Raw genomic sequence first — 12499 nt, 5'->3', positions numbered from 1 at the left:
ATAGATCCGTGGTAACATAAAATACTCACCTGAATTTGTGAGTGCAGAAGTTTTCTGTTAAAATATGCCTGTTCTCTTTTTTTCTCTTGCATAAAAATAGGAACATAAGCCCATGTTGTGAAGGTTAAGAAGTGACTGAGAAATTTTATGTTGAATCTTCATTTTTTCCATTTTGCTATAATTTATCTCCTGTACATTAAAGCTGTTAATCAATGCAGGCATATTTAGAGTTGAAAAAAAAAAAACAAACTTTTTTCTCTGTTTTGTACTTAGCTTCTCATTCTGTTTTTGTACTTTTCTTTTTAAGCATCAGTGTTTGAATCTGGTTTCTTAATGTTTTTAGGACTTCAGATGAATTAAAGTTTACAAAAGCCTGAGCTCCTTTTGTTACCTTTGCAATTGTATGCACTTCTTTTAATTACAGAGAGTAATGAAAGGATACTTGCTTTTGTATCTTAACACTTGACTACACAAAGGGGAAGCAGTGTTACCTACTTCTCTTTTATGGCCAGGGCAAACTTTTTTTTTTTTAAAGAGCAGTACCTGAGATGGAAAAATGCACAAAATGATGTAAAAATAAACTATTATATTATTTTAAAAAAGAGCAGTACGAGTCTTGGGAGGTTAAGGAATTTCCTGGAAGTATATTTACCCAGGACTGCCCTGCCCCCCCCCACTCCCCCCCCCTCCCAAGGTCTGCTGGTCTGCTGGTGGATGGGATGGCATTTTTTACCATACCCCATAGCAAGGGTGTTTCCCTTTTCCCCCCTCCAGACCCCATACCCTCCCTAGTGCTGTTTCATAGGTAAAAAAGAAACATCTAGAAGTGCTTGGGGGAACTTCACCCCCATCCCCCAAGGAGAGTAACTAAAGTAGTTTTGATTTTACTTTGTACATGCATAAGGTATTGACACAGGTCACAGAGCAAGCTAGGCATGGAAATGAATGTTTTATCCAAGAGAATATTAACAGAGAGTGACAGTTTCTTCTCTCCTGTGACTTTTTGTACAGGACCAAACACAATTGCTGATTATACCTGAATGCATTCTTTTTGTTTCATTCATGAGCAGAAAGCTTAAGATATGGCTCTAGGGTGCTTCTAAGAGTTTCACCACTTACTGCTCCTATGTATGAACCATCTATAGGTCTGTACCCCATCTTACCTGTGGCTCCAACCCCAAACCTTTGTACTGTGTCTTAGTTTCCTATATCCAATTTTAAGGGCAGACCCTAAGGTTCTGCTCATCAGATTTGCCATTCCTCTCCACCTCTCCATCAGCACCCAAGCTAGCTGGTGCTGTTTCTTCTTCGTCCAGTTTGCAGCCTCCTTCTTCTGATCCTGCCTCTCTACAATCTATTTTCCACAGGGTAACCATAAATCATATGTGCTTAAAACACTATAATGACTTCCTGTGGCACTTACAATCAAATGGAAATTCCTCTCACACCTCTTCACATGGCCCAGAATCTGATCCTGTGTCCTCTCCTGCCACTTTCCCCTTGCACCGGCGGCATCCCAGCCACCTTGGCCGCCTTTCTGCTCTTTGACCTTCCAGCTTATTCTTCTGCATTTACTCTGCCTGTGCCTCAGACATCTTTTGAGGTTGTCACAGAATGACTAGGCCTCTAGGTTTCAGCCCAAAAGTCATTCATTTCTGTTAAAGCGTCTTCCCTGCTAGATCATTTTGCTTCCTCCAATTATTCTTTATCACATTAACCTATTTTATTTTTGTTATGCCTTTATCAGTAAATTATTCTATGATAATTATTAATCTCTCACTGTTTCTGCATTGCTTACTAAAATACCAACTCCCTGTGAGAAAGTGCTTTTTTTGTTCACAGCCCTTTCTGTTATGAAGAACGGTACCTGGTAGTGAGTCAGTCTTCAGTGAAATTAAAATGAATGACCTTAAGTAGTTACTCAATATATCTCAACTACATTTATCTGTTTTCAAAAAGTATGTAGTAGCCACTCAATAAATGTTTACTTTCCCATTCTTTGCCTTTGATCTTCTGGCAGCAGTCTCCACCTACTCATTTGGTAAAAAGATTCTGGCTTATAGCTCTTTTTTGTTTTTCATGTTTTAGTCTGTAATTTTCCTAAGTGCCAACATTTGTTTCTTACCTGATCTGAAATCTCTAATTTCTTCATGCATAATTGTATTCTTCAAGGGCTTTGCATACAAAGGCTATTAAGGGTGTGTTGGTTGATAAAGGATAAAACCAGACATTTCAGAAAAGAGAGTGTGGTGATACTGAGATGTGACATTGGAAAGTAGGAAGACAGTGAAGACGCTGTCAGCACCCTAACTGCAATGTCAAAGTACCTTAGTGAAGCGGAAACAAGCCGTATAGCGGAATCTTCAAGGAAAGACATGTTCGTATCCCATGAACTCAGTTCATAAATAGCACTTGTTGAATGTAAGTGATGGAAGGAGAAGGAGAGATGAGAAGGATGAGCTCATACTGTGATGCACTGATGCATGCAGCATTTTGAAAATAAATGCACATTACTCCTGGAGGGGAGCTAGAGTCACTGCTTCAAAGAGTTGAAGGGGCGTCAGGCGGAAGGGGATCTCCCTTTCTTCGACTTGGTGGTCAGGAGCTCAGCAAGAAGCCAGTAGAAGGACTTGATGGTGATTCTGAGAGGTCTCCCAGTATGGCTCTCTGTGGATGCTATGGAAAAGACCAAATTACTCAGAGAGGTGCTTGAGCCGAGGTCATACTTCACAGGCGTGTTCATTTATTCTTCAATGCTTTTTTCACCATCCCTCACATAAACTCCATGATGGTCCTTGTTATGGACTGGCTTATGTCCTGCCACAGTTCACATGTTGAAACCTTAATGTCCAATGTGACTGTGTGGCAGGGCCTCAAATAAGTCATTTTCAACAACACTTCATTTTAACATTGATGAGATAAGAGCAAAAAAGGACGGCTTTCTGGCTGAGGCCACTGGAGTTTCACACATCTGCATGTTCCTCTCCAGAACTCAGGTCACTCACATCTCAAAGATGTGCATGGTAGCACCATAGTATGCCCGTGCTGTCCCAGTCTCTGGGTGTAGGTGTGTCCAGGAGTGGAGATGCCAGGCCAGAGTTGGATGCCACTTGAGCCCTGAGCTGCCAAGGAGACTTGGCCCACCCTTGACTGAACTGGAATAAGGACAGTGAATGAACAAATACAAATGATTATTTAATGTTAGAATGAATTTTAGGTCTTTATTTAGGTGCTTTGGTCAGAAATACGCCCTAGAAACTTAACACCTATTTATGTGGATCAGCCAATGGTAAACCTGGTTTCCTCATACTTTGTTGTGCTTCAAGTCAAGTTTCTAAAAACCTATGGACAGCATAGGTTCCACCCCACTCCAGTGTTTGTTTTCTCTTCTACAGTGGCTGTGTAATTTTCCATCATAAGAATATGCCATCATTTAACCAAATCTGTTAGTGGGCATTTTACCCTAAGATTAAATGTCCAAAGTTTAGGAACTTAACTATTTATGCTAACTCCACAAATCCCTCTACAGTTCTGTATAGATAAAATAATCATGTGTACTTGAAAAAAATTAACATAGCTGTGTTTTCACACTCTGTTTAAGATTAAAATATTAGACTTTTTCCTACATGATACATTTAATATCTACAGTGATTATTTTGCAGAGTAGTTTCTGTTTTATTAGAGTTAATAGTTAATTTTCTGACAATCACCCAACTTCCCTGTGATGTTGACTGTCTGTGCATTTTAGTTGTTTTATGTGAGTCAAACAAGAGAAGTTGGCCTTTCAGTTTTGATTTCCTGTAATAATTTTCACCTTTCCTATTCTTGTCTCATTTACTCTTTTTTGTTTATTTTTACCACTTATTCCAGATTGTACATTTTCTTTTCTTTTTAAGATTGATTTATTTATGTATACAAGAACTGGGATATAGGCTAGAGGTGTGGGGGTAAGAAGATTCACCAGAGCCAAGAGTGGGGAACGGAACAGGAAGAATGATTGAAGTACACTGCGCAGGGAGCAGTGGGCAAGATAGGAGAGGTCTGCTGAGCCATGTGGTCAGCTCCCTGGTTGGTCATGGAATTCATGCTACAGTAGCTGTATATTTTCTTAAAACATTTATTAATTGGTTGCCTGTTAATTCATTTCCATTATCATACTCCTTACTTGAAGAATCCATCATTGCAGTACTTACTACTTCTCTGGGCTATTTGGTTCTTTATCCCACTTAAAGTCATCAGAGAAGGGCCTTAGACATCCTTAAGATACTGTAAGCCTGTGGACTATTATTTTCCCACCGGGGAGTGTGGGAGCCTTTAGGTAAAACTCATCTGAGCTTATTTGTAAATACCACATCCACTGCCTCCCTGTTTGGGTGAGGTGACCCAGGTTGGTACCAGCGGTTTTAGTTGTAGCCCCTTGTCCATACAACAAAGTTTAAGTTCAGAAACTTCCTTGTGGAAATTATGTAAGTTAGTATCTTCCAGCTGTTTGTATTATGCGTTTATTCTATGCCTTGTATTAAGTATTTTTATCTACTTATTATATTTTTGCACATTTCTATTTGATCATCCAGTGAGGTTTGTCACAGAAAATTTAGGTTTGGAGTGTTTTAGTTGCTTGCTCAAGTTCATTTGAATCTGGGGCCAGCTGATTGACATAGCACTGTGATTTGGATCATGTCTCACTTGAGCCATGGCATTACTTGTGCATTTATTTATGTGCATTCTTTCATCCTGTGAGTATTTACTAAGCACCTCTGATGTGCTTGGCAGCTGGATGCTGGAGATGCACTAATGAGTAAGAAAACCAAATACCTACCTTTATGTACCTTTAAGAAAGACAGACAGGTCCTCCCTGGTGGCACAGCAGGTTAAAGCACAGCTCTGAGAAGTTAAAGCCACTTCCGCATGCATGAGTTCGATTCCCACCTGCCCCGGAGATGACCACATGGCGTGGCAGACCTTTCCTGACCCGCCCGCTGCTCCCCTCAGCAGTGTACTTCGTCGATCTGCCTGTTCTGCTCCCCACTCTTTCTCTGGTGAAGCCTCTCACCACCCCTGAGCCTCTGGCCTGTACCCCAGTTCTGTATGCACAAATAAATCTTTATAAAAAAAAAAAGGCAGACATAAATCAAACTATATATTGGGGGGAGAATCTGAAGGATTAAGAAAAGGTAGGGAACCAGCAGGGGTCTGGCATCCTGGAGAGGTAGGGGCATAGCGGGGGGGTGTTAGGGCAGAAAGGGGAGCAGGAGCTGGACCCACGCTGGGCAGACCTCCCAGGCTCTTGCTGAGTAGAGAGGAAGCCTAGTGTGGGGCGCAGAGTGTTGACCTTCAGATGAATGGAAAGAGGAACTCAGAATGCAAGGGAGCACATGAGTACGATGACTGAGGGGGACGTTTTTGTTGACAAATGAAGACACGGGAGAGGAGAGGTTGTGATATGACCCACGGGTCAGAGACGTCTGGGGTCAAGGTGGGTTCTTCCCTTCATTTGACTGTTGAGGCAACTTTAGCGTGGCCAGATTACGTAAGTAGCCCATAGTCAGCAGCCAGGAAAAGTGAGGTCAGGTTTCCAAATCAGGCCGTCTGACTCCCAAGCCACTCTGTGGTCAGCATTCCACTGTGTCTGTGCTTCCTTCCTCAGTGTAGTATGTGTGAGACTGTCAGAATCTCAAAATAACCTCTGTAGGGTCTTAACTAGTCATTATTTTTTCTATGAGTGGCAATTACAGCTCTGAGTATTTTGGGATGCTTTGAATGTCAAGGGTGCTTTGTGTTAGGCGATGCCTATGTTCTGTTCTTAGTTATTAGAAGACAGTTCTTTGAAGGCTCTAGTTAAGGCTGGTTCAGTGCCTGCAGCCTGGCCACTCCCCCTGTTAGAGGTTCTCCCTGTTTCCCAGTGAACTCTTGACTGGTTGTAACATTACATATACCAAGTGCTTCCTATTATGCAAAAAAATATTCTTTGCTGACAATTTTTCTTAAGTAGTCCACTAGATGGCTGCAGACCGATGAGGGACAGACTGGGCCTTCCCCACTTAAGATTCTGAAGAACCAGAACCAGGACTGTTCTGTTTTTGAGGGAATAATAATAATGCACCATTTTGGGATATGTTGGAAATAATGTTCCCTTTATGGTTATGAAAAAGATATTGTCACCACTCTGGAAGTAATGGTACATAGAGTTCAGAACTCTGGGTAGTGCCAGAGTTCTTCAGTGCATTTTTGTAAAGGTACCTCTCAATTGAATTCTGTCATCCATGTATCAAGTGAATTTTTATTTACAAAATTGTTTATGTTTATGTAAAGAATGTATTCCTTAGTATTCATGATTAATTTTCCTTTAAAGTTGGACATATGCCAGTTGAAATGAATTATGTTATCTTATAATTCACCACTCCAGGCATTACAGAATGAAACCTGAAAGACCTGACTTGGGAGCAACTAGGAATAGCTCTTGTTTTCCAGGTTACCACCCAGCTTGTCATCTACTTAGAAACCTCTTTTATGGTTCCTTCTATCTCTCAGCTAGTTTTTCTTAAACATTTTGAACATGGTCAATTTGAGTGTGGCAGAAGAGCCTATGCATCACTGTCATTATCTCCTAGAGAAAAAGAAGTAGGATACAGCCTAAAATTGAAACGTAAAGAAATAATAGAATGGTAACATAGCAGTTACTTTACAAAAATCCTTACCGAAGTCAATCCAAAAGTAACTGTAATCCTGTTTCTGAATGAATGTCAAAAGAGCAGCAATTGAAAATAACCTCCAGACATCAGCCCCTATGATCTATTGATAATATTTTTTTTCTGAAACTGCAGAAAATATACTCAGTTCAGTGAAAACATTGCAGCATTTTTAACTATTGTTTCAGATAGACTTAGTGATGTTATGTGTACTTAATAATTCAAATAACATGCTCAATTGAGTTTGTGAATACAAAGTTTTCTGTTTCTTTTTTTTAACCAATTTAGGATAGGACTGGAACAACTTTTTCTCTTAAGAGCCAAATAGTACATAATTTAAACTTTACTGGCAACACATGGTCTCTTTTATATTCTATCATTTATTGTTTTATTTTTTGTTAACCTGTTAAAAATGTAATTACCATTTTTAGCTGGAGTGCTTTTATAAAACCAGGCCTTAGGCCTCACAGCAGGCCATTATTTGTGACATTGATGTGAGAGGACCGACCGTGATGTGGGAGGCTGTGCTACTCACATGTAAAATGATGTCTTTGGAATCTTGCCAGTTCATAAGACATGAAGACAGGACAGGCACTTGTTTTCTGATTAGGGTTAACTGGGCAAAAGGAGGGGCATGCAACCCGCAGGTGAGCCTAACTCTTACTTCAAATCCTGCTTGAAACAGGAAGCCTCCTAGTTCTCTTCCTTTGTATTATTCTTCAAGTTTGCACACACTGACTTTTCTTTTGTTTGCTTTGGCAACGATCATACACACTTGATAATATCGTGGATTATCAAGTAGTCTTTTAAAATACCTTTTACGTTTAGCCCTTTTAGTACAATAAAATATATTTTTGCAAACCAAGAATTCTACATTATAATCCTGGCTCTTCTACTAATAAGTAGTTATGGTTTCTTGGATTAGTCATTATCCTGTCTGGTTCTCAGCTTCCTCATTTATTAAAAAATATGGGGATTGAAATGTCACAAAATATTTTTCCTAAATTTGACTTGATAATTCAAATTTATGTTCACATAGGCCCTTTATCATTTGATCAGATGATACTCTAATTGATCCTAAAATTTAGAGCTATGCAAGTTAAAGGAATGAAATTTAATCAAAGTTGATACTCAAAACCCTCGACCATGCCTGGTACCTAGTAGATGCTTAGTAAACGTTAGATGAATAAGCATTCTATGTATACCTGTGTTTTAGAAATACAAATCCTCTCTTACATCAGTTTCGATCTTTTGAGTGTTTCCTGTGGCTCAGTCTTTGAAGTATTCATCTGATGTCTACAATATGATGGGTTCTAGAAGATTTTAAAAAATGGAAGTCCTTCTCTTCAAGTTTACTTTCTAGTCAGGGAGACCAGTAGGAACCCATCATTTCACTCTATACCTAGGAATTCTTTTACAGGTTTGAATCTCCAAATTAAAGGGATCTTTTTTTACACTTCAGAACAATTGCAAGTGCTGCTTCTATTACAACATTTTGGATTATCTGCCATTTTGCCTATATTGCAGGTCCTTGTTTGACATATTTTTATAGATCCCTTCACTGCTATATTGTATGCTGTTTAAGTACAGGGGACCTTTTCTTATATTGGTGTTCATGAAAATTATTTAGCACTCTTTAAAGTTCATTTTGTGAGATACTGTGTTTTGAAAATAAATGAAATAAATGTGTCAGAGTGAAAAAGTTATCAGCCAAAGATTTTGACTTACAAGGAATTTCAGCATCTTTACTTAAACAATACTTAATAAATCTTTTGATTGTAACTAGTTTAAGAATTGGGCTTTTTTTTTGGGGGGGGGGTGATTGATACTAAGGTATTAATCACCTGTATTGCTCATAATGGAAATAAGCAAAACTCAAAGACTTTTAAAACAATGGTGTTGCCTTAACAATGAAATCTTAACCCAAAGGCTGGTCCTGTTATAACCTAAAAGATCCCAGTATAATAAAGGATTCAGGATATTAGGTGGCCAAAAATACCCTTTATGCCTTTTGTTTCCTATAACCAATATATTGACTTTTTTTAAAAAAAAGATTTATTTATTTATTTGTACAGAACTGGGGTACAGGTCAGAGATGTGGAGGGTTAGAGGATTCACCAGAGACAGAGTGGGGTACAGAACAGGCAGATCAACAAAGTACACTGCCGAGGGGAGCAGCGGGTGGGTCAGGAGAGGTCTGCCACGCCATGTGGATCACCTCCGGGGCAGGCGGGAATCGAACTCATGCGGAAGTGGTTTAAGCTTCTCTTTGTTGTGCTTTAACCCAATGCGCCACCAGGGAGGGCCCTATATTGACTTTTTTTATGCTTACACTTTTTTTTTTTTTTTAAGCCCCTGCTCTGTAAAACACTACTACCCCTCAAAGAGCAGAATTCCTCTCCCATGTCCTCAAAAGGGGTAAAGTCAAAATCTGGTCAGTTCTTGTATCTCAGTGACATGTCCAGCAGGTCATTTCCATTCATCCTGCTTCAGTGAGCGTAAATGGCAATATGTTCATCCTGTGGACCAGAGTGTGAGCGTTCCTACTGGCAGGCAGTATACCTACATCAAATAGTGAAGGATGTGATAAGGAAAGGAGATAAGTAGTAAAAATAGCTGAACACACATTACAGAGCAAAGAAGAAAACATGGACAGGGCAGTGATTGCCTGTCTGTGACTGGAAACACTGCTGCAGTTGGTATTTATGCTTTCTACATTAGGGCCACTCAGTGTTCCTTCTGTCTCAGTTCAGCACCTCAGTAGTTTGGAGTAACTTGGTCTTCCAAACTTGCGCCTCACTGCTCCAGCTCACATACTCACAGACGTGTGTGGCTGAAGATAACAGTATTAGTGGATCCCCTCCAGCTAATGAAAATTTATGTACAGTCTTCCCTCTCACGTGGTATTGGTCGGTATCCTACTGTGGAACTCAGTCATCACACTATCCTGGCCTGGCCTAAGGACAAGATGTACTCTCAGCTTCCACACAGGTAGAAACCTGGTTGCATTCCTCACTTAGTCTTAATGAGTAAACAATCTTATATAATGCTTATACATTATTTATCCTACCCAAGATTGATATACTTTTCAGTATTGTTTTATTTCACTCAGTTACTATTATTTAAGTTCCTATTCTTAACCCAATTTTGTACTGGATTATCTGGCCTTTACTCAATTATTTATAGTTCTTCATATATTGGGGATATTGTTCCTTTTTTATATATGTCCTTTTTGTTTCTAAATCTTTGATAGCTTTTTTCATTATTCTAATTACCTCCGTATCTACTTGTTTTTCTTAGTTTTTCTTGTATAATACATGAATAGGTAATTATCAGTGAAGCTGGATTTCTCATTTATTTGCTTGTTGTAAATTTCAGGATTTTTTTGTTTTGTTCTTTCTTCATTGGCTATTTTTCTGTTACCAATTGTGTTTCTTTTCCTTATTAAGGATATTTGTCACTGATTATATGCTGTCACAGAAAATTGGATATTTCTATGTATATATACGCGTGTGCTATATGTATTTATAATGTACATGTTTTTAATTTAACATTTAAAATTGTGCTGTCAAATTTGTCATATTTGCCTCCGTGGCTTTTAGTTTTGCATTGCACTTACATAATATTAATCCCTCCAAGATCATAAGTAAGAGCTTCTGATAAATACATATTTGTAGTTTCATGTAGCAATTGAATGATTTCCATTTTTATATATAAATTAGTAATTTTCTATAGGTATATTTTGGTGTATGTGTAGAATAGGTCTCTATTTTAATACCTTCTGATTACTCAGTTCTGATAATCATTTATTAAATAATTTCATTTTTTCTCACTATAACTTTTAAAGAAACGTGGTCCTTCTAGAAATGAGATAAATGACTGCCCCTCTGTCCTGTAGAGGACCACACTAAATGTTTCTTATCAACATACTTTTTTTTTTTTAATAAAAGCTGTAAACTGCTACAAGATTATCCAAGAAAGTTTGTTGATGTTGAAAAGGAAATATGTAACTAATTTCACGTAGCATTAAGTTAAAATTTCTCTACTGTATAGAAGATAAATTTACTCCTCTTCTCCAAATAAACCCTTTCAACCTGTCTGAGTGATTAGCTTTTACTGTATGGCCTATCAGTTTTCTCCAGTATTTATATTTTTGAGTTTTGACTTGAGAACAGTGTCATTACATCATCCTGAATGATCAAAAATTATCCTGCATTTTGGAATACACTCATTTCCTTGCTCCCATAAACAATGATTTTAAGCATTTAAGCTAAATGAATAAACCACTCACTTTAAATTTAAAAGAATGGATGGGTTGGATCTCGTTTCTCTAATTCTTGGAAATGGGAAAATTCTTTGGGATGGATTTTCTCAACTTTATTCTAAAACTTGTTGTACATGTATACAATGGCATAAAGCTATATATAGCACCTTCTTTTTTTGAAGAATTATTTTTTTTTTATTGCCTTGGATTTAGGCTTCTGGGTTGTGAACTTTGCATAAATTTTAAACATCTGGCTTATAATTTTAAACCCAAGAAAAGTAAAAGTATACTACAGCAAACTTTTAATATACCTTGCTCATGGGTTTGCCAATTGTTGACATATTTCATGTTTACTTACTGTTTCCAAGTTCAAATTCAACTTTCTCCAATTGTTCTCTAAGTTTTTAATTTAAAATAGCATTTTCTTTTTTTCTGATTCACAGTGTAGTCAAAAATACAGCCTTTTGAGTGTTTTATAGTAGTTTTTTGAGTGTTTTAGTTCTTTAATTTAGAAAGTTTCCTAACCTTTGTATTTTCTCCCCAACTTTTTGAGATATATTATATATATATTAGGTGATCCCATAACCTAGATTGCTCTGATTTCTTTCTCAAGATTAGATTGAAATTAGACATTTTGGCAAGAAAAATTCGAGCTTGTGTTGTGCCATTGTTTTTGCATCTTGTCAGGAGACTCATTACACCAGTTTGGCTCCTTGGTGATGCTAAATGTGATCATTCGTTTTAGGCAGACAATTTATCAGGTTGGCTATTTTTAGTCTCCTCTGTATGGTGATAATTTGAGGTTGTATGGCTGTCTTACAGTTTTATCTTCCTTTGAAGATAAATCAGTTATTACATAGATAATTGAAAAATTATTCTAGTTTGGTAATTCCACCTTTATTTATTAACTATGATGTATTCACTTTATATGCCAATGAAATATGGTTGCAATTATTTTCCTCACAATTTTTATGCCAGTGGAATTAAGTCTATATGCCATTGTAGTAAATGTTCTGATGTGCTATGCTAGAGATGATAGTGTTTTTGGATCATGAGTGCAGTTTCACTTGTTAACATCCCCACACAGTTTTCTCCTGAAAATTAATCCATTATCACACTAATTAGATTTAAATCATTCTTTTCTTTCTTCTCAAGTAATGTTTTCTGTATTTTTTATATTTGTAACTTACTAATTGCTTATATTAACTTCTTTTGCTTTAAAATGTATTGCGATTATAAACTTATTTTCTATCATAATAGCTGTGGAAATACAGAGAGCTCTGAATCAACTTGGAACACCTCAAGATTCACCTGAATTGAGGCAACAATTGTAAGTCTTTAAACAGGTTAAAAGGAGGGGGGGAGGGAAGGTAGGCAGCAGACAAGCAGGCCAGGGAAGGAAACACAGACAAGCAAGCAACACAGACAAGCAGGCCAGGCAAGGTGTTGTTACATGTACTAGAGGGTTATATCTACTAGAGAAACAGTGAGAAATTAATAAGGTTTTCCTGCTGCCTTTTTTGTACCATGCTCCAAGCTTTTGGGT

The 12499-nt window shown here is 37.8% G+C and overlaps 1 protein-coding gene across 1 annotated transcript in view; it reads left to right on the top strand.

The window, feature by feature from the left end:
* Nucleotides 1-12499, top strand: part of STX7 (syntaxin 7) — a 38377-nt gene that overhangs the window by 12567 nt on the left and 13311 nt on the right. Inside the window, exon 3 of the mRNA XM_004674117.2 lies at nt 12214-12283. Within this exon, the coding sequence (XP_004674174.1) occupies nt 12214-12283 (70 nt within the window). The remainder of the gene's footprint in view (nt 1-12213; nt 12284-12499) is intronic.

This window comes from Condylura cristata, unplaced genomic scaffold, assembly GCF_000260355.1.
Source record: "Condylura cristata isolate star-nosed mole 26May11 unplaced genomic scaffold, ConCri1.0 scaffold00001, whole genome shotgun sequence".
Classification (NCBI taxonomy): Eukaryota; Metazoa; Chordata; class Mammalia; order Eulipotyphla; family Talpidae; genus Condylura; species Condylura cristata.
This window is presented reverse-complemented; position numbering and strand designations above follow the sequence as displayed.